Below are 27,261 nucleotides of genomic sequence, written 5' to 3' on the forward strand. Positions count from 1 at the left end.
GACTTAATGAATACAATCAGTCCTTGCGTATTTTCAAGACTATGCCTCACATGAGATGATTTCAACTGCCATATTCCCATATGAATACCCATATTATAAAAATATGGGTAATACAGTACTTCAGAATCTTTGTATTCGATCATTTTTGTGGGTGTTTTTGGTGCAAAGATGATGCGGTTCTGGTTTAGGAGGGCACCATGAATTGATTGTGAGCCCAAAGTAGGTAACCCCAATAAGTGTTGCTTTGACTGCTTTTGTCTACATTATATATCTATGTATATACACTACATTATATATCTTCATCTCCAATATTTTCCTGTCCTTCAAAATTGGAATACTCTGTCCCCTGTTGTCGTCACTGTCTCTTAACTGGCATATTTTTGCAAACCCAAAATGTTATTTTTTTGCACAAGCCACTAAATGCACATTGTCCTCTACAAAGAAGGATGTTCAAGGGAGCCTTAACTTTTCTATTGCTACATGTACACATGTATTCCACAGACATGGGTTTACAGTGACGAAAGCTGATCAATTGTTTCAATATATTTGGCATAATATGTTCTATAAATTCCTTCGTCTGTAGTTTAATAGCTTATGCAAAAACCCAGGCCCCCAAGTCATTCTATCGGACACTGCAGTTTGAATGTTTGCCACCTTGGGCTGAAAGTCACCACTGTTATTTCAGCAGAGACATTAACCCACTCAAAATAAATAGTAAAACAAAGAATTTGAAACACCCAAAGACTCATTGACAGGAAGATGAGTGCCACACGTGGCTTTGAACCTGCCGTAACTTCAAACCTATTTTGCGGCCTGTTGTCTCCCATATAGAGCGAGATACTGGCAGGATCCCCTCCAGTGCGTTCCTGAACGATTCCTGAGAGTGGTGCAGTGAGATCACCTATACAGCAGCAAAGGCAGCTGAGTGCATTTAAAGGCAACAAGCTTCAAAAAGAATGACAGATTTGTGTTTTAATCTTCAAGGCGCTCTCCTGTAAGCTGTGCTGAAACCTAATGTACAGTGAAGTACTTGGTGAAGAGGGATGTCATTTTATTGAATGACAACATGGGAACTAGTATATCTCATCTCAAACCTTTTACTCAAACATCTAGGTCACATTGCATTTTGACAGAGTTTTTGTTTAAAGTGAAATATTTTTGATCAGCTGTTCGATCCGTCATCACTATAAGCTGCAGGTGGGCCACAGGTAATGAACTGATTCATTTTTACAGACTTCCATAAATTAATTTTGTCCGTAAGTTGGAAAACACACCAGAGACAATTGTTACGGTAACCATATCCACACAGTATTATAATGAGTGGCATCAAAACATTTAAGTCCAATAAACAAGAAAAAATAGTAAAAGTGGAGAGAGAGAGGAAATCAGCTCTGCCATTTGTAGGAACACATACTTATGTAATTATTTTGAATTTAATAATAATATTATGCTCGATTTGATGTAGGAGTATCCATAATTTCAATGTTCGTAACCCGGGGATGGTCTGTAGTTGGCAAAACAAACTGAGAGGAGATGGGAAGGAACACTTTACAGACATTAGGTTGATGTAGCCAACAATGCACTGTTGAAAGGCAAATGGAAATACATTTCAGAGTCACTTGCAAAAGAGAATTGGATAAGTAATTGAAAAATAAAATGTTGTACATTGAGTATAAGAGGGACTGAGGTAAGGTAAAGATCAGGATGCTTTTTTCCACAGCTTGGGTGTCTAAAGTAAAGAGATTAGAAGTATATGTTAAGGGATAAAAAGTTTAGAAGAGGATTTTCTTTCACCCAATAATTGGTTGGAATCTCGAATGCACTGCTGAGATCGGTTTAGTGAGTACATGTTGGACTGTAGGCCCGGTTTCTCTGCTATATGATTCCATGAAGGGTGAGAGTAGGAATAATTGTATCGATGTTTCAGTGACCTGGCACAGGCAAGATGGACCACATTGCCATCTTTGTGCTTGAGGATATTATCAGACGAAAGTAACCGCTCATATGTTGGCACATTTCACCAATTTAGGTGTTATAACATTTGGCACAACATTTATCCGCGTGATCCTTGAATTCTGCACTTGACATTTATTTTGCAATATGGTTGCAACCAAATGTAATGCCGCTGAAGGTATTAGCAATGCATTTCAATAATTTTTGTTTTATCAACTCTGGTAAATTCTATATACCAAGGAGAGAATTGTAGTAATGCAATTTCAAGAATCCAAAAAGGGTTTCAAAACAATTTGACCTCATCTGAATCTCTCAGTTGGCTTACAACGTGGAAACTCTCTTCCGATTGCCTTTTATTTTGTATGTCACTGTTCAACAGAGAGACGGAGCTCTTTCCTGATGAATTAAATAAAGCAGCAAAGTGCTTTCTTTCAGCAGAAGATAAGGGTGAATTTGAAAACATTCAGTAAGAGATTTTATTAACTGAAACCTTATTAAAGAAGTATTGGTTGAAAATAATGTAATATTGTTTCCTGGTAAAGCAATATAATGCTTATTATCAAATGCTCTATCCTATAATTTCTCAAAATATTTTAATTATTCTGAGTTACGATTTTTTGAAAAATAAAGGCTCGCACTTTTGTGACTTCTTTCACAATCCGGGTATCCATGTTCCCATGTTTCTTTGAGTTTTGAGAAAGACATTGAGAAACAGTTCCCATGTTTCCTTACCACTGAAGGAGGCCATTCTGCCCAGCCGGGATGGGTATGGGGATGTGCTGCAGGCTCCCTAAGCAATCACATCCCCCCACTAATTTTTCCTGTAAACTATTCTCCCGACAAATCACCTGCCCATCTTCACCAGAGACAATATACCTATACCAATTAACCTATAAACCAGCAAATCTTTAGGATTTGGAAGGAAAGACATCCACATTAGCACAGGGAGGACATGCAAACTCCACACAGACAGCAACAAAAGATTATATTGGTCCCAGGTCATTGGAGCTGTGAGGCTGCAGCCCAACCAGTTCCACGACAGTACCAACTCCAACCTACTCGCAAACCATGGTTATCATTGTAATGCAGCAACGAGCAGCATCTGATTTGGAAACGGGCCACCCCCTTATCTAACGGTGTGATTAGGGTCAGGTAATCTGTCCAAAGGCATTAATGGATACAATAATTAGCATGCTTTCAATTTTTCTTTGCTGAACATAGAAAATAGGTGCAGGAGTAGGCCATTCGGCCCTTCGAGCCTGCACCGCCATTCAATATGATCATGGCTGATCATCCAACTTAGTATCCTGTACCTGCCTTCTCTCCATACCCCCTGATCCCTTTAGCCACATGGGCCACATCTAACTCCCTCTTAAATATAGCAACTCCCTCTTAAATATAGCAACTCGCTCTTGCATATAAATAACTCACTATGAACATACATGTCAGAGCAGAAGAAACCTTGGTTTAGTCTTTCCATTTATTATTTTCTCATTTTAAATTACTCAGTAACAAAACTAATCTTTGATTACCTTCTTGATTATTAGTCACTGAACTTTGTCTCTGCCATTTCTGGTGCACATTGGCATGGTACTATACTTTTAACTCTTCGTTAGAAATACAGAGCTGCTTACCTTCCAGAAAACCACCTTGTCATCTTTTCAAGCTTGAAAACCAATATGTTAGCCTGAAGGCGACTAATGTAGAAATTCGTCCTCTCTTACATGCACATTGCACATTTTAGCTTTGTGTTGAACTTACTCTGAAATACAGTTGCAGTGACATCAGTGCAAGTAATATTGAGAAGCAGAGTTCTTCGCCAGCAATGTGCATTTTATTTAGACAACTGAAGCCAAACAAATGCCCATGTATTATTTTGCACAAAAATTGTGCATTAAAACAACATTAATTCACATATTATGTTATATTTGGGAAGTGGTGTTGCATTTTTAAAATGTCAAGCTGGAGAAAGATCTTTACAGTGTGCGATCGGTACCTGGGGAAGAGGAAGCTAGCAGGACAAGTGCATAGTTCGTTAAAGTAGTGTCACAAGTAGACAGTGATTTGAAGAAGCATTTGGCAGTCGGCCTTGGGTTGGGGCATTGAGTACAGGAGTTGGGATGGTATGTTGTAGATATACAAGATGTTGGCGAAGCCACACTTAAAGTATTGTGCACAGTTTTGGTTAACGTTGCAGAAACAGGCATCGGAAAACTGTAAAGAGTGCAGAGAAAATTTACGAGATCATTGTCGAGACTCAAAGACCTGAGTTACAGGGAAAATTTGGTCAGGCTAGGACTTTATTCCCCGAGGGACAGGGGACTGAGGAAGTGATTGTATAGTGGTGCACAAAATCACGAGTATCATAGATAAGGTGAATGCACACAGCTTTCTTCCCCAGGGAAGGGGAATAAAGAACTAGAGGGCATAGGTTTAAGGGGAAAAATTTAAACGGGACCCGAGGGGCAAATTCTTCAGACGGGTGGTTGGTATGCCTATGGAATAAGTGGTCAGACAAAGTGGTTAAGGCATGTACAGGAGCATGGATCAGAAAGGTTTAGAGGGATATGGGCCAGGTGCAGGCAAATGGGATTAGTTCAGATGGGCATGTTAGTCGGCATGGATGTGCAGTCCAAAGGGCCTGTTTCCATGGTATAGCATCAATAATCAACGCACATGATAATATGAGCAGTCTTTTGTCAATATATTTAATAAATGCAGTTGTGACATCAACTTCAGTATCGTGGCCTCTCAGCCATCAAAATGTGTTTTCTTAAAATTACATGTGCCAGATATCAAAAACAATGACTCCTGATATCCCTTCCCCAGAGGGAGACCACAAAGCTGTGATTCAGTGCAGCTAGGTTCAAAAATACTGAAGGGGAAAACTGTGAATAGCAGTTTTGTATTAAGTCATTCTTAAAAGGAGACTTGAATTTACACCACAAAACATCACAGTGAACAGATTTTCAATTCGGGCTATTGTGACATGTTTAAGTAAAAAGCAAATCTATTGCTAAATCTGAAACTCTCCTCGAAGCATGCACAGGCTCATCGAAATGCATACAGTTATCTGCACAGTGTTATCCGTGGATTGTGTGCTGACTATAGTCCAGTTAGTCATTAGCTTTGCAGAGATCTTTCAATTTTTGTACATATTGATCACCCATGAAGGACACGCTGCCTCGGTGCTCTCTCCTTTATAGTGATGGTCCCAGTGGATTTTATGAGCTTCTTACCAGGAGGACTAGCTCATAGCCGGTTCCCAGACCTCGGCTAATGGTCTTTACTGCTGGCTGCTGTGAGGTGGAGTCATGACAACGTGTCAGCAGTTTCATTAATCTGATATCGTAACCCTGCAGGGACACGGCGAGGCTTTGATTCAGCTTGGCATGTAGAGGGTCATCATTTGTTCAATGTGGAAAAGCACCGTACCCACACGCACACAATCGAACAAGACAGGCTGGGTGGCAAGGAACAGCAACCTTTTGATTGATTTCCTTTATTCCCCACTCCCCAACCCAGCTAGAAGGACCAGGGCGCTGAAACACCATCTCCTGGAAGTTGCCCTCCTTAACGGCATCGCGAATGTACTGACACCTCAAGCACTGCAGTGATTCAAGATGCCAGCTCACCACAACCTTCTCAAGGACAATCTCAAGGGATCTCATTGAAACATATGAAACATATAGGATTGTTAAGGGCTTGGACACGCTAGAGGCAGGAAACATGTTCCCAATGTTGGGGGAGACCAGAACCAGGGGCCACAGTTTCAGAATAAGGAGTAAGCCATTTAGAACGGAGATGAGGAAACACTTTTTCTCAGAGAGTGGTGAGTCTGTGGAATTCTCTGCCTCAGATGGCGGTGGAGGCAGGTTCTCTGGATGCTTTCAAGAGAGAGTTAGATAGGGCTCTTGTAAATATCGGAGTCGGGGGATATGGGGAGAAGGCAGGAACGGGGTACTGATTGGGGATGATCAGCCATAATCACATTGAATGGCGGTGCTGACTTTGCCCAGTCTATTCGCATTCAGTAAAATTCTAACTCACTTTCTACATATCTGCGCTGTCTTGATAATTTAAGTGACCAGAACTTTCACTTTGAATACATTCACCAGCCACCCACACAGATGAAGAATTTCCAAATTCCTATCCCTCTGATTAAATAAATTTCTCATTACCTTGGTTCTCAATGCTGCCTGATGTTCCTGGGACCATGCTCTCCAAGACTTGATACTCCAACCACAATAATTTAGCACCTTCCCTGCCAATCACTCACAGAATCTTATACATTTTAATGCGATCACTTCTCCTTCCCTTACACACTGGAGGGTTTGGGCCAATCTCACTCGCAAGACAGTCCTTCAAGCAAGTACATTAAAGCTGTTTCATTGCCTCTATGGCAATAAGCAATGTTTTTCAATTGGAGCAAAAATACATAGAAACATAGAAAATAGGTGCATAAGTAGGCCATTCGGCCCTTCGAGCCTGCACCACCATTCAATATGATCATGGCTGATCATCCAACTCAGTATCCTGTACCTGCCTTCTCTCCATACCCCCTGATACCTTCATCCATAAGGGCCACATCGAACTCCTTAAATATAGTCAATGAACTGGCCTCAACTACCTTCTGTGACAGAGAATTCCATGATTCACCACTCTCTGTGTGAAAAATGTTTTTCTCATCACGGTCCTAAAAGATTTTCCCCTTATCCTTAAACTGTGACCCTTTGTTCTGGACTTCCCCAACATCAGGAACAATCTTCCTGCATCTAGCCTGTCCAACCGCTTAAGAATTTTGAAAGTTTCTATAAGATCCCCCCTCAATCTTCTAAATTCTAGCGAGTACAAGCCGAGTCTATCCAGTCTTTCTTCATATGAAAGTCCTGACATCCCAGGAATCAATCTGGTGAACCTTCTCTGTGCTCCCTCTATGGCAAGAATGTATTTCCTCAGATTAGGAGATCAAAACTGTACGCAATACTCCAGGTGTGGTCTCACCAAGACCCTGTACAACTGCAGTAGAACCTCCCTGCTCCTATACTTAAATCCTTTTGTTATGAATGCTAACACACCATTCGCTTTCTTCACTGCCTGCTGCACCTGCATGCCTACTTTCAATGACTGGTGTACCATGCCACCCAGGTCTCTTTGCATCTCCCCCTTTCCTAATCGGCCACATGATATAGTTGCAAGTAATTATCAATCAATTAATCTAGTGAATCTTCACTGCACCACCTCCTAAGGCAAACAGATTAATATATAATTTTTTAAAAACCTCAACTTAAATAGCATCTTTCATGTTGTTTTCAGAAAGTGCGAAAGCCAATGGAGCAATTTTGATATGTAGCCATTGTTATCATGGTGAAAATGACAGCAGATAGATTGGCCACATGAAAAGCCAAGTGTTTCCGACTAGGTACTCTACTGGGTGAGTGATAAAGACTTGCCATTATCACTGTGGATAACCCCACTGTTCTTCTTCAAATCATTATTGTGGGGTCTTTCATCTCCATGTGAGAACACAGGAAGCCTTCCTTTAATTTTTCAGCTCAAAGAGTGCTCCCAAAACCGTGGAGCTCTGACCCAGTATCAAAATGATGTGCTCTAGTCACAGCCCTGGCACTTAAACCCAAAGGCTTCCAACAGAATGGCAAGAATTATTTTAACTGAGCAAAAACTACACCAAGGTGATATTTGGTGCAGAGGACAAAACTTTGGTAGTGGCCCTGGCTGAGGTCACCTTGTGCACCATTAGACCAGATCTGGCTGCAGGGACTAATTCCTGTGCACAAGATGGGACGTTATATCGAGTCTCTCCACCATCAAGCAAGCCAAGTAGCATTACCCATTGCCGAACAAGCGCTAACCCCATAATTACAATGGCACTACACTGCCCTCACCAACTGGACAGCTGAAGGAAAACCTTTCCTTGTACAAAATGCAGCAAAACACCGACAGGTTTACATTTGTTTTTACTTTAGACAGATTGAATAGCCAACCAATATTGCAGAAAAGTTGAATGTGGATAAAATGATAAATAACCTCAATTGGCACAATGGTATCTACTAATACTGTGATAGTAAACAAAAGTAAACTTTAACTTGGCTTATAAATCTGCTTAGTTGATCAGGTGCCCATTAGAAATCTATTTCTTAAATTTCATGCATTGTTTCGCACGTGGTAGCAGGCTCAGTCCAGAGAAGTGACTACATACAGTGGCAATTAAGCACGTGTAACCAATTTGTAATTTTCCTTTTCCTGGCACAAACATTCACCAGGACATTACTTGAGCACAGATAAATCGATGTTCGAGAATTCTCTTGTACAAAATACTACAGGTATCAAACTGCCTTGAATGTTGACTACCTCGGTGTTTTAAGGCACTTTATTGGAATGCAAGGGTATAAAAGACTGAAGGCAGTGTATAAATATATATATGAAGGTCTCATTGAGGATCATAAAAATATTATGCAGCCAAAATAAGTCTAAATTCTGGCTCTTTTCACAACAGTGATGGTTTCAGTTTTGTCCAGTGGAGAAATTACCTCACATAATATGGCCTGTTATTCAAAGTTTTAATGGATTGGGTCTCTATCAACAACTTTTAATAGATACAGCACAGTCTTTGTTTTTTTTTTACAAGTAGCACAGGAAATAATTAATTTAGCTAAATTCCACAGAGCTCTGAAAGGTACAGCGCCCTCGTTAATGCTTCAGGGTGCATTGCTCTCCAGGTTTCTGAAGCCACTAAAGATACGGTCATTGATTTAAGACAATATATAGACTAGCATTAAATCTATACTGCCTTGATGCTGTATAAAGATAATAAATCTGGTCAGACCAACGCCACATTTGAGTAACAGAGGACCAGTTTGTCCTGTCAGGTACTGATTTGAGCCAGAAAGGTTACAGATTAGTTTGGTCATGTCAAGTGAACTGACAAAGACTTCTCTAATTCTGTTGGAAATGAGGAAACCTGATGGCAAAGGGGAAGCCTAATGAGTCCATCAAAGGCTTGATTTGTACGCAACAGACAAGGCAGCTGTGAATTGTATGAAAATATTGGAAATCAATAACTTCTATGGAATTTCATTAAGCAGCGGTATCCACAATTGATAGGGTTTCATAATTTGATGGATTGTGCAAAGAAAATGATTAGCTAGGCAGAAGGAGTGATAGAATACGCACAGAGGGACCTGAGATGTATTGAAGTGAGGTAATTTGTACAAAATAAAAAAATATTGATTTTAGTTATGTGCAAAAACTTGAAATTGGAGGGAGGGGTCATCCGGTAAGTCATTGCTTGATGTGTCCCTTTCATTTCCTTGTAGTCCCAAGGGAAGGACCGGATGATGCTGATAGTGGGAATGAAAGTAGAAGTGGAAGTGAAGAAACGCACATCTGCGAGAAATGCTGTGCAGAATTCTTCAAGTGGTCTGACTTCATGGAGCATCAGAAGAACTGCACGAAGAACCCGCTCGTCTTAATCGTCAACGACGAGGAGGCAGCGCGCTCGGAGGAATTGCCCGAGGCTTCCCCTGCCAGCAGCCCGAGCGACCAAGTGGAGAGCGAAGCTGGTGAGGACAATGCTCCGTTAGAGGGGAATGACTGCTCTGAGGTGAAGAGTGCCGAGCAAGAGGAGCCGATGGAGGTGGAGGCATCCGCTGACAAAGGTTACCAGAATCAAGGAGCCACTGACACTGCTACTTTGCTACCTCAGATCTCCGAATCATCTTCCATGACCAGTTATATCATGCCAAACACTAACGTGACTTTAGAGACTTTGCAGAGCACCAAGGTGGCAGTGGCACAGTTTTCACAGGACACCCGGTCTAACAGCCCCACTTCAATTCATACAATGCCCACCATGGCTATTCCTATGATTCTAGAGCAGTTAGTGGCTCTGCAGCAGCAGCAGTTGCACCAGCTTCAACTCATTGAACAAATCCGGAACCAGGTAGCAATGATGAACCCGCAGACAATGCACCCTCTAAACCCTTCTGCATCCACCCAGGTTACACCAGTATCTGCTGCTAGCCAGCACGCCTCCTTCAGTGACCATTCTTCTAACCCCTTGTCAGGCATCATTTCAGCCTCGGGCACAGTGCAGGCGCCCAATGTCCACACTTCAGCTTTCGATGGCTCCCAGAAAATCGTTCAGCCCACCTCGGGGGCTAGTACTCCTGTTCTACCCAGTGGTGGATCACCGCGATTGGAGTCCACTCTGCCTCCATCCACAAGTGGAATTGCATCTTCCCTGACTCCAAGTTCCAGTGCAAACACAGATAACTCTTCCGCCCAGTTGCAGTATTCAACGTCATCTCTTGCACACGGTAGTCTCCTCAGTCCATCTTCCAGCATGCCTAATCCGCTGCTACCTCAGAATTCCTCAAGTGGTGTGATATTCCCAAACCCCTTGGTCAGCATTGCTGCCACAACCAATGCCCTGGACCCACTGGCTGCCCTTATGAAGCATCGCAAAGGGAAACCACCCAACGTGTCTGTGTTTGACCCTAAAACAAGTTCAGAAGATCCATTTTTCAAGCATAAGTGTAGGTTTTGTGCTAAGGTCTTCGGGAGTGACAGTGCATTGCAGATCCACCTTCGTTCTCACACTGGGGAGAGGCCATTCAAGTGTAATATTTGTGGAAATCGGTTTTCCACTAAAGGCAATCTCAAAGTACACTTCCAGAGGCATAAAGAAAAATACCCTCACATCCAGATGAATCCATATCCAGTACCTGAATACCTGGATAATGTACCCACTAGCAGTGGCATTCCATACGGGATGTCCTTGCCCCCTGAAAAGCCAGTGACAACCTGGCTGGACACCAAACCTGTGCTGTCAACCATACCAACATCAGTTGGATTACAGTTGCCTCCAACTCTATCGAGTATTACAAGTGAGTCCCCAACAGTAACTCCTTTAAGCAGGTCACCCCAAAGACCATCACCTCCATCCAGCGAATGTGCTTCTTTGTCACCAAACATGAACAAGAACGATTCTAGCATTCCAATAACCGCAGAGTCTCCACAATCAGTTACTGGCAGTACTATTGTTTCCATGGTCCAAGGTTCAAACGCATCAGCTTCAGGTTTCAATGCGGTAGAAGGCTGTGCGTCCACGCAGTCCGTTTCCTCCGCTGCGTGCTCCACCACCTTCTCTACATGTGGAGAGAGTGAAGTGAACAGCATTCCCGCAACCCTTCCCAGTCCTCTGCTCCCCATCATATCTGATCAGTTCAAGGCAAAGTTTCCCTTTGGCGGTCTGCTGGATTCTATGCAAACATCTGAGACCTCAAAACTGCAGCAGTTGGTGGAGAACATAGACAAAAAGATGACAGACCCCAACCAGTGCGTTATTTGTCACCGTGTACTCAGTTGTCAGAGTGCCCTGAAAATGCATTACCGCACACACACAGGCGAGAGGCCATTTAAGTGTAAGATCTGTGGTCGAGCTTTTACCACCAAGGGGAACTTAAAGACACATTTCGGAGTTCACCGTGCAAAGCCGCCCCTTCGAGTACAGCATTCTTGTCCCATTTGCCAGAAGAAATTTACAAATGCTGTCGTCTTGCAGCAGCACATCCGCATGCACATGGGGGGACAGATTCCCAACACTCCATTGCCAGAAGATTTCTCAGATAGCCTGGACAGAGACTTATCTTGTGACGAAATGAATGCAGAACTAATGAGCGACTATCCTGACGATGAAATGATGGATGAAAATTCAATGGACGAGGAGGCAGAATTAAACATTGCCACGATGGAGTCTTCAAAGCAGTTGTTCTGCTACTCTGGTTCATCACCAAACTCACCGCCTTCGGTGATTTCCAACATTGCCGCACTGGAGAATCAGATGAAGATCATAGATTGTGCTTTGGGCACACAGCAGCGATCCAACGTGAAATCTGTTGAAAACGGGTCCATGGAAAGCGATCGCTTAACAAATGACTCTTCCTCTGCCGTGGGTGATCTGGAAAGTCAAAGTGCTGGTAGCCCTGCACTGTCTGAGTGCTCTTCTTCAATGCAGGCATTGTCGCCCGTGCCCAGCAATGCTGGCAGTCACAGGTCAAAGTCACCGGGCTTTGGCAACCATGAAGAGCCACATGAAACACCGGTGAAACTAGAAAAAGTGGAATGTCCATCAACTCAACGGGAGAATGGAGGTGCACTTGATCTGACAGCCACCAACCTGAGCCGGCCGATCATCAAAGAAGAGGCTTTTAGTATGCTGTTCCCCAACCAAGAATGTGGTAAGTTGAAAAGTACTGTTTGTAGTATCTGTGGGAAACCTTTTGCTTGTAAAAGTGCGTTGGAAATTCACTACCGCAGCCATACTAAAGAGCGTCCATTCCTTTGCACAATCTGCAATCGTGGTTGCTCCACTATGGGTAATTTAAAACAGCACTTACTGACTCACAAGATGAAAGAACTTCCTTCTCAGTTATTTGAACCCAACTCCACTCTAGGTCCCACCCAAAGTACTCCTAGCCTGGTCACCAGCACTGCACCAACCGTGGTCAAAATGGAAGTCAATGGTCACAGCAAGCCGATCTCCCTAGGTGATGGCACGCAGGTTCCAGTTGGTATACAGGCTCCATCTGCACCACAGACCGCTCTGAGTCCAGGTATGACACCCATTCTGGCACCACCACCTCGTCGGACTCCCAAGCAGCATAACTGTCCATCCTGTGGGAAGACCTTTTCTTCTGCAAGTGCTCTTCAGATCCATGAGCGCACTCACACTGGTGAAAAGCCTTTTGGCTGCACAATCTGTGGCAGAGCTTTTACAACAAAAGGGAATCTTAAGGTAAGATCATTTTGATGTATAAATTAGTGATAAGAATGTATTGACTGTTTTTCTTTTAACCATGAATCTGCAAATATAAATGTGATGAATGGTTGAAAATAGTGACCATGTTACAACTATTGTTTGTCTTCGCTTTGAGATTCTAGTCTTCATACAGTGTCAGACACACACAGACATATTTAGACATAGACTTAACCACACAGACACACTTAGACATAGACTTAACCAGACAGACAGACACACACACACACGAACGACACAGACTTACAAACACACTCACAAGACAGACAGATACATCACATACAGACACAGACAGACATACTCACACACATACATGCACACACCACATTACAGCCTTACACCAACACAGTAACATACACATACTTAATTTTCAAAACTTAATAGGGCAAAGATTCTGTCATTATCAAATAATATTTTAAAATAACAAATTAAATATGATAGATTGTTTTTTACTGAGCATTGCAGAGGAATATTTAAATTAATAAAAATATTTTTTATCTTAATTCTATTTATGATTGAATTGCAAATGTTGCTGAATATTGTAATAAAGAGAACAGGTTTGACATTGAATACTTAAATGTCTTTCCTTTTTTACAGTTCATTTGTTTACCCCATATTTCTTACTATCTGCTTTTGTCAGTCAATTTGTCACTTGAATTCACCTGAACTGCATTGTCTTATAGAAATATGCTACGTTAAAATCAGCAAGTGGGGTGGTGAAGTTTCCCCTTAAAAAAGGTCTTTGCTTTCAATTTAATTAGAAAAGTCTGCTATTTTTATAACATCACGACTGAAAGAATATTTGCCTAAACTAAGCTTTCCAAATTTGTACGTTCTCCTTATAAACTAGAGATATCCAAGAGAGGTTTCCTACATCATACAAAATTAGAAAGCTTTAGTTCTGAAATTCCTGCCTTTCATTCTGGGCTCCCTAATATACCAAATTCTATACGACGAATTGAGGATCTCAAGTTAAATGTATTATTAAAATATTACATGCACCACCACAGAGTCACATGAACTTTTAATTGACCGAGAACAAACATACAGGTCCGTTCTATTTCATGTTTTGGTTTCTGCTATAACTATTAACTAGATAAACTCAGGAAGGCATTTAATAAGAATGACTACAAAATGACCTTCCACTAATACTTCAAATTGACTGTGCCTGTATGGTGTACAGTTACTGTCAAAACTTTTCTACCCATTGACAGTCTTAAAAGTGCCACTAAACAGTAATAATGTCAACAAAAATCAAGAAAATGGCAGATGCTTGAAATCTGAAATAAAAACAGAATGTGGGAATGAGTTTGAGATGAATAATGCAGGCAAATAAAATAGTTGCACTGATTTTCCCTTTAACAATAAAACAATTCTGCTTGAGAATTCTGGTTGAGCTGGAGCAGCATCAGCAGATTGCACTCCACCTCTGCAAATCAGTGCATTGAACTTATGAGAACTGAATTTTGAAGGCAGATTTCAATTGGCTGATGCTGCTATCCTAGCTCCTTGAACTCAGCCAGGCAGTAACAAATTTTGAGCCATTATCTTTTTAAACTGATGTCTCCTCTAGTAAATTAGTAATAAATTGTGCATTGTAACTGAATGTTGATGTGCTGTACTCAAGTAACATACCTTTCCTTCTCAGATATAATAACCCAAATACTTTTAACCTGCGATGTCTCAGCTTTCTGCTTCTTGACAATTCTTTAGACTAATTGCATTTGGAGAGACTGTAGGTATAAACCGGTTGGAGTTAATTCTTGAAAATCCATCAATTAAAGCATTGCATTTATAGCTTGGAACAAATTTACATTTGTGGTTTATTCGCAAATGTTAAAGATTGCTTTTGAACCAGACAGCCAGGATATAATGTTAAAAGTGCATTATATCGTCGCTCAACTTCCCACTCCAATTTAGGTACATTTGTAATGGGAGATTCAATGTTGGCCAATGACAGCTGAGGGCCTGTTTATTTTCTTTGCCCATCTCAGTTACGATTTCATAATGATAAGGTGCCAAGGAATAGAAATTCATATTTAGCAGTTTGCACTAATTGAGTAGACATTGGAGTCATTGGAGCCAAATTTCATAAATGGTGTACAACTGCAGAAATTATTGTGTCACAAGTGACTAAGGACATCTTTCCATCTGCCCTCTGTTTTTATCCCAGTTGAAACGAAAGTGTCTGGAGAAAGAAGAATGAACGACAACTATGATTAATATTTTTCTTTGAATGTTCAGGGATAAAAAGATTGGAATGGCAAGAATTACAATGCATAGGTTGGTTGTTAATGCCGTGCTGCTGTCATGTTTATTAAAAGGGCAAATTAATCTTGAGAAGCAGAGGGAAACAGCTTCAGATCCTGATTTCTTGTTAGCATACTGTTACACTGTTTAAACACAACATTCACATAAGTGTAAAGTCTCTTTTTATTATCACTGTTAATATTTGCAAACAAATTAACATTGTGGAATTTCTCTTGCCAGAACGAAAGTTACAGTTAATCACAGCAATTTATTTTGTGAATTAAATTTTCTCGTTATTTATGTCCAAAATCATTCGATATCATTGTAACTTCCACAGAATCATGTACAGTTTTATATGATCAAAATTAGAAAAAGATTTGAATTCCTTAATTAGTTCTTCCTTGAAGAGATTCGTAATTATAACTTCATCATACTAAAGATGGAGGGAAAATAATTTTATTGAAGCATTTTCCTTTGCAATTTCTGGACGGCCTTGGTGGCTTTTATTTTTATTTGTATTTATGTGAATATAAAGGGGTCAACGACTGTGCAAGAACATGTTCACAGCTTATATCTCTTTCCACATGAAAGTATTGATAGCATAGGTATAGCTGTCAAGGAGATCAACAGTATCATATAAATGGAGGAATAACAATAAGATTCCATAACTAACACACCTTTTAATACCCTGCACTGCAAGCACTCCCATTCTTGTCCTTCTTCAGGAACCCATATTGGATAGTGTAGATATGGATGTCAAGTGACTGGCGACTCTCTTGACAGGACTGATCTCATAGTTAGAGAGAATGATGAAACCTTCAGATGCTTGACATCTGAAACACAACCAGAAATGCTAAATGCATTTCGTTGTCTCTGTACTGTACACTGACAATTAAAATTGAATCTGAATCTGAATCTGAATCTGAAACTCAGCAAGACTTACTCAATTTGATGAAGGACATTCTACTTAAACATTAACTGTATCTCTTTTCACAGACGATTTCTGACCTGCTAAGTTTTTCCCGTATTTTATAATCCTATACAGGTCATCGCTGGGTTATGAACATCGGACTTGCAGACGCCCCGGCATTAAAAAAAAGTCCCATAACAGTATTAAATTTAAAAGTTCAATATCTTACAAATGGCAGAAACTAGATTCCTCTCCCTCTCCACTTTCAATAATTGTTCCTTCTTATTAATCCAATCTGCTTTTGATGCTATTCACTACAATCCTATGAAGATATGGTTACTGTATCAAATATTATTTTTGTATTTTCCAATTTATGGACAAAAATGACTTAGGGACATTGGTAAAAAACTATTCATTACCTGGGGGTGGCCTGTAATTAATTAGATGGCTGGCACTGAGTCTTCAGGTATGACAATATAAAATGGTAATGTAACTTACTTGTTATTTTACTTTACGTACGCTCATGATTGATATTAACAGTAGGAGGAGGGATGCGAATGGTTCATCTCTGATTGTCAGTTATTTCAGGTCAATGGGACCAAATGGGAGTTAAGGGAACAACTAACTGATGCTCCCATAAATATCACAGACAACCGAGTACATATTATACCCCAGATATTCTGCAGATAACCATGTGCACAATTTAAGCTCCCCCCACTGTTAATGTTAATCAGAGGTAAAAATAACAAATTGTAATAGGTTATGTCAACATTTTTTCATTGACAAACCGTGAAATGTAATACCACCAGTTCATGTAATTATAGGATTAATACAATGAAGAACCCATCACTTGACATCTTTAATCTACCCCATCCAATGAGGGTTAATAAATAGGGTTAAAAAATGGGAGACCCAAAGTTGATCTCTCATTTCACTTTCGTCTATCAACCTAGGTTCTTCCCTCACACTCTCAGCTGCAGTAACATCTTTTTGAAGGAAGCACCCTCTTCACCAATAGAATTTCTTCCTTCAACATGATTCCCTTCCGCATACCACATCACACTGCAGTCCAAAATATTTTTTTGTCAATGTGCAGTGTTCCTATGAAATACCAGCGATTAGCTTCATAGTTTCTGTTGTTGCTATTTAATTTGCAGGATCAAATTTCCCAGACATTGGTGGCAGCAAATATTAGCTGAGAGCTTAAATTATAATTGTTGCTCCTCACTTCACAGTTAATGCACACTGTGAATGCACACTTAAAGCTTTGACCGGCCACACCTGCAAAGGTTAAAACAATTGCACAAACCAGTTCAATAGAATGATATTTAAATTTGTTCATTTATATATATCTACATTTGTGATTACCTTGTTAAAACCCGATTATTATATTTTTAGACTTTCGGTTCTGGTTGCTAATGCTTAACGTGCTATAGAATAGTGATATCCATGCTGAGAGTTGAAATTCAGTTCCACATTTCAATGGGACTGAATTTTAAAAGTCGAGTCTAGCGCAACACAGTTACTATGTAATGCATTCAAGATTACCAATTAATTTCTGAACAACTGATACCATTTCTGTCTTTCAGTATTCTGTCAAAGCTTGACATGTCAATTGTCCTTGATTCTAATTTTCTACATATTGGGGGTTTTAAACCGAGGACTTATTCTAGTTCAAATAAAAGTTACCAGAGCAGATGAATTGCATCTCACTGGTGTTTGTGGGAACTTGTGTGGCACAAAATATCTCCTTCATCTTCCTCATTTACCCAACAACAGTCAAAATAATCAATTAACATTGACCACAGAACACAATAGGAATACTCTTTGGCGGTACAATGTCCATCCTAAACCTGATGCCAAGTTAAGCTAAACTAAACTGCAGGTCACTCATATCCCTCCATCCCTTGCATATCAATGTGCCCATTTAAAAGCCTCTTAAATGACACTATTGTATAGAAACATAGAAACATAGAAAATAAAATAGGTGCAGAAGTAGGCCATTCAGCCCTTCGAGCCTGCACCGCCATTCAATATGATCATGGCTGATCATCCAACTCAGTATCCCGTACCTGCCTTCTCTCCATACCACCTGATACCTTTAGCCACAAGGGCCACATTTAACTCCCTCTTAAATATAGCCAATGAACTGGCCTCAACTACCTTCTGCGGCAGAGAATTCCAGAGATTCATAACTCTCTGTGTGAAAAATGTTTTCCTCATCTCGGTCCTAAAAGATTTCCCCCTTATCCTTAAACTGTGACCCCTTGTTCTGGACTTCCCAACATCGGGAACAATCTTCCTGCATCTAGCCTGTCCAACCCCTTAAGAATTTTCTAAGTTTCTATAAGATCCCCCCTCAATCTTCTAAACTCTAGCGAGTACAAACCGAGTCTATCCAGTCTTTCTTTATATGAAAGTCCTGACATCCCAGGAATGAGTCTGGTGAACCTTCTCTGCACTCCCTCTATGGCAAGAATGTCCTTCCTTAGATTAGGAGACCAAAACTGTATGCAATACTCCAGGTGTGGTCTCACCAGGACCCTGTACAACTGCAGTACTACAACTACAACTCAAATCCTTTTGCTATGAATGCTAACATACCATTCGCCTTCTTCACTGCCTGCTGCACCTGCATGCCTACTTTCAATGGCTGGTGTACCATGACACCCAGGTCTCGTTGCATCTCCCCTTTTCCTAATCGGCCACCATTTAGATAATAGTCTACTTGCCTGTTTTTGCCACCAAAGTGGATAACCTCACATTTATCCACATTATACTGCATCTGCCATGCATTTGCCCACTCACCCAGCCTATCCAAGTCACCTTGCAGCCTCCTAGCATCCTCCTCACAGCTAACACTGCCCCCCAGCTTAGTGTCATCCGCAAATTTGGAGATGTTGCATTCAATTCCCTCATCCAAATCATTAATATATATCGTAAATAACTGGGGTCCCAGCACTGAGCCTTGCGGTACCCCACTAGTCACTGCCTGCCATTGTGAAAAGGACCCGTTTATTCCTACTCTTTGCTTCCTGTCTACCAGCCAGTTCTCTATCCACATCAATACTGAACCCCCAATGCCGTGTGCTTTAAGTTTGTATACTAATTTGTATCTGCCTACATCACCCGCAACGCCCGAGCAAGTGTTCCAGGCACCCACCACTCTCTGTGTAATAAAGCCCTACACATCTCTTTTAAACTTTGCCCCTTTCATCTTAAAGCTATGCCTTGTTTTTGACGTGTATAGGCACATGGAAATGCAGGGAATAGAGGTATATGGATCATGTGCATGCAGAAGAAATCAGTTTGAATTAGGCATGATGTTTGGCACAAATATTATGGGCAGAAGGGCCCATTCCTGTGCTGTACTGCTCCATGTTCTATGTTCCATTTCCACCCTGAGAAAAGGGTTCTGAGTATCTATCCAATATATGCTTCTCATAATTTATATTATCCTATTGGATCGCCCCTCAGTTTCCAACACTCCAGAGAAAACAATCCATGTTTGTTCAATCTCTCATTGTTGCTAATCTGGGCAGCATTCTGATAATCCTCTTCTGCCCCCTCTCTAAAGCCTCCATATCCTTCCTGTAATGGGGTAACCAGAACTGCACACAACACTCCAAATGAACAGAAGCATAATTGGCAGAGGTTTTCTCAGCATGCCTGTCATAATAGCTTTACCAGAAGTTTTTTTACATATTCAATTTGCATGGGAAACCTGGTTTCCTCCAAAGTTATGAGATTCTAAGCTTCAGCATTCCAAAACATCTGTGCTGATTAGAATAAGACATGGTAAGAATGCATTATTTTCTAAATGTAAATATGATGACAAACATACTTTCAGTATGTTCTCTCTCCAAAGCCTCTGGATTTAGACCTGCTAATCTGCTGAGTGGGATATGTAATTTTCCTCATCTCCATTTTCAATGTCATTCCATGCTTAACCTTACAACTATAAGACATTGCCACTCTGCCATCGCTCTTGGTAACCCAATCAAAACCAGCGAACCTCCTTTGAAAGAAAATCAGTGTCCAAAGACATCTGTGTTGAAAGTCCCAAGTGTCCTGCATTCAGTAGAAATTAGTTTTCAATAAACTGAAAAGAACGTGATTGTTTAAAATCTAAGTCCAGATTCAGACCAGCAAGAATTCTGTAGCTAACACTATGAATGATGAATTATGCTGAGCAAAATCAATACAGCAATTTGATAACATGAATGTATCTTAAAACATTTCAGTACAGAGGAGCAATAATTGGTTTATAAATGAGAAATCATGCCTTAAAAAATTCCAAATATAGCAACCCAACTCAGTGATTCAAACCTGTTAAAAAATAAATTAGAGTTTTCTCAGACCATTTTTTTTCTCTATTAATCTATCTTTTGAATTTATTCAAATGATGTGGCAGTATCTACCGACAGCTCACTTCAAATGACGTACATCTCTAAACCTGCAAAAACAGCTAGATCGCAAAGTAAAACTAAGCAGTGCATTCAAAGTGCAGCTCTCTTTGGTCATATGGCAATTGTATTCTGAGTGTGCTTTAGCCATGTGTGCTTACCAATAAGCAGACTTTGTGGCCTGAAGGTCACAAACTGCTTAAGCACAACTCAAAATCAGAAGCAAGAATAATTTAACCATGCGTAAAGTGATCTCAACGTGTCATGAGAAAAGTATTGGTAAAGCCACAGAATCTAGTTTGAGATGATGCTGGATGGAAACACACAAAAATAGGTCACCACATGGTATGTGCTGAATTCCTGTAATAACATGCATTTATATGGTGGCTTTTAACATTAAGGTGTTTCACAGGAATATTTTACTTTGGAAATATAAAACAAGACTGTTCTATGTTCTATAACATGCATCAAAACAGTTCTATAATATTCATAGCACATGGAACAGTAGACTACAGGAACATCTGTGCTGAACATGATGCCAAGTTAAACGAATCTTCTCTGCCTGTCTTGATCTACAACCCCCCATTCCCTGCATATCCATATGCCTATCTAAAAGCCTCTTGAACAACACTATCATTATCAGCTTCCACCACCATACCTGGAAACACAATCCAGACACCCACCACTCTGTGTTTGTGTGTGTGTAAAAAAAGCCTCATGTGTCTCCTTTAAACTATCCCCCTCCGACCTAAGAAAAAGGTTCTGTCTACCGTATCTATGCCTCTCATAATTTTATATAATCCTTCAGATCTCCCCTCAACCGCTGATGCTCCAAAGAACACAATCAAAGTTTATCTAATCTCTCCCTGTAGCTAATTCGCTCTAATCCAGGCAACATTCCGGTAAACCTCTTCTGCACCGTCTGCAAGCCTCCTCATCCATCCTGCAGTAGGCGGACCAGAATCCACACTACACTCTACATGCAGTCTACCTAAACTTTTATGAAACTGCAACATGACTTTCTGACTCTTGTACTCAATGCCTCGACTGATTAAGGCAAGCATGCCATATGCTTTCTTTACCACTTTGCATATTTGTCTCGCATTTTCAAGGAACTATGAATGTGGACCCCAAGATCCCTCCATACATATAAAATTATAAATGGACTGGACAAGCTAGATGCAGGAAAACTGTTCCCAATGTTGGGCGAGTCCAGAACCAGGGGCCACAGCCTTAGAATAAAGGGGAGGTCATTTAAGACTGAGGTGAGAAAAAACTTTTTCTCCCAGAGAGTTGTGAATTTATGGAATTCCCTGCCACAGAGGGCAGTGGAGGCCAAATCACTGGATGGATTTAAGAGAGAGTTAGATAGAGCTCTAGGGGCTAGTGGAGTCAAGGGATATGGAGAGAAGGCAGGCACGGGTTATTGATAGGGGACGATCAGCCATAATCACAATGAATGGCGGTGCTGGCTCGAAGGGCCGAATGGCCTCCTCCTTCACCTATTTTCTATGTTACATCAATGCTGTTAAATGTCCTGCTGTTAACTGTATATTTTTTCTATATTTGATCTCACAAAGTGTAACATTTCACATTTATTTGGATTAAACTCGACCTACCATTTCTCCCCCCATTTCTGTCACACATAGCTGATCACATAGCTGTCATGTAGTTGATCATAACTGATATCATGACAAATATACTAGTCAGCCAATCCATATTTACCTCCAAGTCAATTATATTCACAAATAATATACCTGCTGCGATAATATTCCTTTCCTGGTGTTGGATGGTCCTAATTATCTCCATTGGTGACACTTATCTCTACATCCATCCCTGTGTTTGGCCACACCATTGAGATGTGCTCTAATAACATTGAATAAAATCTTAGAACTAAAATTGCTGTTTTTAATCTCACCAACCTCATTTCCCTAACTATTGACTGACATATTTTCCTCTTCGGAAAACCAATGAGCCACAAAAGGAAATAGAGAGCGGTGACCAAAAATGACTTGATAAAACAGATTTTGAAGGAGGAAGGTGAACTCGAGAGGTTTCAGATGTGGCAGCTGGAGTGCTGGGAATTAGAGCCTTCATTGTCTTTAACTCGATCACATAATTCCCCAAACATATTTTACTCGGAGAGTGATCCTAATCTAGAATTCACTGCTTTTGAAGATGGTGGGATCAAATTGTATAGACAACTGGATAGGTAGCACAGGAAACCATTTGCTAGTTTTGAGGAAAGAAGGGGAAATGGATTTGATTGCTCTGTTCACAGATTCTATGAACCCAAATGAGCTCAAGTGTCTCCTCTGTGCCATAGTAAATCTGTGATTCAGTAAAAAATTAGTCTTGCAGAGCTGGGCCGAATGGAGTTTCTCAGTTCAAGTCCACATTTTGTAGCCAATGATAAAACATGGCAGGCAAGCATGCAAAACTGATAGAGTGCAATGGTCTCAAAGGCTGGTAGAGCAGAGGATGTTTTGGAAGCAGAGAGCGGAAAAGCCATAGAAGGGATTGAAAACAATAATGATTTATTGGTGTATAGTCTACTGCTCATAGTTTAGTGTTTTTGTCCACTCGATACAAATTGTGGCACTGGCATTATTTAACGTTACCTTCCTGATTGTTCCCATTGTGTCCAGCAGTGAGTTTTCATTCAACCCCCACACTCCGGTCTCCTGAATCCTACAAGCATCTATTGTTAATCATCCTCTTCCTCCTCAACACATGCCAGAATAGATTTATAATTTACAGTACAGGAGTAAAACTAGCTTGGCATTTGGCCATTGCTATGAGAGCTAACTTTCGCTTTTTTTAAAAAAGAAAATGTGTTTTTCCCCTCTATTGCGAAACATGAACTGAGCAGTTTATGTAAGAGGCAGCCAAGTGGCTGCACAAGATTTATATTCAAGTGGCAAGTTGCAAATCTGAAATAATACCCCCTTTCCTGGTGTGAGATTATGTTCTGTTCACCTATATTGATGACACTCGGCTTTACATCCATCAAGGCATTGAAGGAGCCACAATTAACAGTGTGGGGCCACAAATCATTATTTTAAATCTCATCAACCCCTCTGGCCAAACCTTTTGTTGATTTTCCTAGCTCTCATTTTTCCCTTTTCTCTGCGTTAATATTGTTTGATTAGCCTCCACAAATCACCTTGGAATTTTTGAATTCATGCGAATGCAATTTCTTTTCGAACAAGTCAGCAAAATGCAATTTCTTTTGGAACAAGTCAGCAATTGACATGAAGTAGCACAAATAAAAAGATGAAAACATTACCAGAAAAAAATTTGCCAGATCTTAAATTATAAACTTTCAGCTCAGTGGAGTGAACTGTAATTGTGTTTCACATGTTCAACTTGATGCATTTGTAATGGCCATGACCAGCATAAATAATGTGAGACATTGCAACCAAAGCCAAAGTTAATGAAAGCTTGAAACCTGAAATGAACAGACAAGCTGCTGAAAATGTTGAACAGGTTGATTTGTCGCTGGCAAAGAATGCTTAATTACTGTTTTGATAAAGGTCACATCCAAATTATAAGCCGCTCCCCTTTCGGATACTCATCAACCCTGCTCCACATTTCCTGCATCCTGTGGATTGTATTTCAGAGTTGCATTTGCTGCCCATCACTATTATCAGCTTCTCCAGTTCAGAAGGAATCTGTGCAGACGGTCATAATGGGGTGATTGCATATCAAAAGTGTGTCCTGTTTGAAAACTGTATTCTATTTAATAGTACATTTTCTTTTTGTTACTATTTTATGTTTCTCGTTAGGTTCACATGGGAACCCATATGTGGAATAACTCTCCAGCAAGACGAGGACGTCGTTTGTCAGTAGAGAACCCAATGGCTTTACTAGGCGGTGATGCTGTGAAGTTCTCAGAGATGTTTCAAAAGGACTTGGCAGCTCGGGCAATGAATGTTGACGCAACATTCTGGAACCAATACGCTGCGGCCATCACGAATGGCCTAGCCATGAAAAATAACGAGATTTCTGTTATACAGAATGGAGGCATCCCTCAGCTCCCTGTTAGCCTAGGAGCCAGCAGTATCCCAGCTTTAACTAGTCTGGCCAGCGGAATGGACAGGGTTCGTACAGGGAGCAGTCCACCTGTTGCTAGTCTGGAGAAACAAAGCACAGAAGGAGGTGCAAGTCGCCCATTCGCTAGATTTATCGAAGATGGCAAAGGAATTGGCATTAACTAAAACATGGCACTCTCAAACACAAGTAACAAATGAACCATTTTACCATTGGAATCTTGTACTATATTGTGTACAGTTTTTGGAGCATACCTTCAATAGTTGTTAAGATATGACTTCAACTCCAAATACTCAGTTGTTGTGTTATTCTTGCTCCTTTACTCATAGCCAGAATCACGAAAGTTTCATATTCTGGTTATGGTTTGAGTTGTCTTGCAAGATTTGCATGGTACTACTTGTTTCAATAGTAAATTTTACCGAAAAGTACTTCAAATTTTTTTTTAGAAAAATTGTACATTCAGAAAATTAATAGGCCCTAGGTTACAGTAAAAGGACAAACTGTGGGTTGGAAACGGGGAGAGGCCAGGGTTCTAACTTAGTTCCTTGACAATGGTTCTGAGAGTGAACTGCTAAAAGGCCTGGAAAGCATAAACTGACTGGAGTATGGATGGACAAGTGTGCTAATTGTCTTCACATGAAGTAGAAACTTGAAATTATATATTTTTTCTTTGAAGATGTCCTGCTCTGTTTAAAAAAAAAGTGATTTTTGTGTCCCCAGAGGTGTGTTCTATGATAAATGTGCTCATCTGTACTATTTATGATGTCAAGATTATGCGGGTCAGAAATAGTATCCAGTCCCACGGTCATTTTTTGTCATTTGCATAAATATATGCAGAGTTATATACAAACGAATACATGTTTCTCAGACAAAAAAATTAAGGGTCTGTTACTGACAGCTTTGTAAGAACCATAGTAATTTAAATTGAACCCAGATACTTTGGTCAAGTCTGGAAGTCTCTTTTCTCATCTTTAGGAAGAATACGATTTTGCAAACCTGTCATTTTTTCCTTTTTTTCCCCCAAATGCAAGCGATTGCTATTGTAACTGCTTTTTTGAGTGGTGGGCAGTGGGAATGAGAACAAATTAAATGTTTTTGAAGCTGCTATCTATCCCTTTTAAGTCAGAGATGTATTTCAACTGAAAGAGGATAAAGTTTTGTGTGAGGAAGTAAAATCTCCATTAAATAACATTTTTTAAACCTTAGCATGTGACTTGCTCTAGATGCATTCACTTCCAACTTCAGTTACCATAAGATCCAGTGTATAAGTTGCAAGTCATCTTTACATGCACACCCTTTCAAAATTACTCAAAAATAGACATCTACATCAGATTTCACAGTATTTTGAGATAACACTCTAATTCTTCCTGAAGTCATATGTATGGAATGTTATGAAATTAGGTATCTCCACCCAGGAAATAATTTTCATTTCATTTAAACATGTTGTGTTAAAGCATTATTTTCACAGACCTCATGACAACCTAAGTTCCCAACAAACTACCCTTCCTCTCCCAAACTTTGTGCCTGTTACTCTCTATTAATTATTAATATAAAACTGATCAGCTGGTACATACTAATTGCTAGCCCAACTCAGCACACTAATAAAGGTTATTAAATGGCATGCAGTTTTGTGTCTTGAGGATGTGCATGGTGCTATTGAACTGCAAATAGGTCAAAACATACATAACATACATGTAAAGACAATAATCCTCAGATTCATTCAAAACTTTTTTTCGTACAATTAACATATTCTGGAAACAAAATTCAGTCTGAGCACTTTTAGCAAAGCTCCATTATTTTGAATGGCTTAGAGTCCACATTAAAATGGTATGGACAGGAATTTATGCAAACGTGTTAATGGGTGTGTTAAAGCTGCAGAAAGGAAACTGAAACCACCAGAGTCCAATTTTGTTTAATTGGTTAGAAATTGACCATTTTATTTGTCCTCTAAAGTAGGTGTCAACATGAAATCTTTTATTGTTATTTTCTCTAATGAAAAATAACTTTTACATGCTGCAGCTCATGGGAACGTTACTCTGGATCTGGCAGGCTCAACTTTTATTGTCCTGTTTCCATTGTTTTCAGTAGAACAGATGCCAAGATGTGAGGCGCAAAGAGATTTTCTTTTATTTCACATGCCAGTATGAATCTGGCTTTGCTCCATTTTTATAGTGACCTAGATGAGGGGCATTTGTACACTGGAGCACAAGTTTTCTGCCCCATGCTTTCAGAGTCGCTTATATTTTGCACACTTCATGGAGCTTTTGCATAGGATGAATAGGAAAAGAGCCCATGAAGAGACTTTAAAACACCCTCCCCATCCACCCATACTCCCGCTGTGTACATGCCATTATTTACTGCAAGTTAGAGAAGAAAGTCTTGTTTCAATTCCATTAAACTTGTTAAGTCAGGATTTCCTTCAACTGGAACCCTCTTCACTTGATTATAATTGTAATTCCACATCTGAAAAGTTTGCTGCAAAGCGCGACTGAAGTGCTGTGAAAATGCACATCACATGTATTTGTCCGCTCCAATTGTTGGCAGTAGGTCCCGACTCTGAAGTACTGCCAGGTTACCTGCAGCAATGCCTGGTATAGATGTGCCCATTTGTCCTGAAGTAACTGTTAGCCATGTGCACAGAGAGGTGAGAGTGAAGACTGTTATAAACATGTTCTCAACTCAAGGAGCAGAGCACATCTTCGCTTATGTACTAATCTATTATTCTGATTGACAAGATGTTCTTCCTAGAACAAGATGATAATACCACCCCATTCTTTGTGAGTCTTAATTTTGTTGCATAACACAACAGAAGGGAGAAAATGCAAGACCTGAAAATGAAGCAAAATAAG

At 40.2% G+C, this 27,261-nt stretch overlaps 1 protein-coding gene across 2 annotated transcripts in view; it reads left to right on the forward strand.

Moving 5' to 3' along the window:
* Window positions 1-26,664, forward strand: part of sall3b (spalt-like transcription factor 3b) — a 60,791-nt gene extending 34,127 nt beyond the window's left edge. The window contains exons 2-4 of one of the 2 annotated variants that reach the window (XM_055634760.1): window positions 9,291-12,215; window positions 12,432-12,772; window positions 24,148-26,664. In XM_055634760.1, the coding sequence (XP_055490735.1) occupies window positions 9,291-12,215; window positions 12,432-12,772; window positions 24,148-24,579 (3,698 nt within the window). In that variant the 3' untranslated portion in view covers window positions 24,580-26,664. Of the gene's footprint in view, window positions 1-9,290; window positions 12,773-24,147 lie in introns of both variants that reach the window. The other variant, XM_055634759.1, reaches the window with a different exon arrangement.
* Window positions 26,665-27,261: the final 597 nt, after the last annotated feature.

This window comes from Leucoraja erinacea, chromosome 4 (assembly GCF_028641065.1).
Source record: "Leucoraja erinacea ecotype New England chromosome 4, Leri_hhj_1, whole genome shotgun sequence".
Lineage (NCBI taxonomy): Eukaryota > Metazoa > Chordata > Chondrichthyes > Rajiformes > Rajidae > Leucoraja > Leucoraja erinaceus.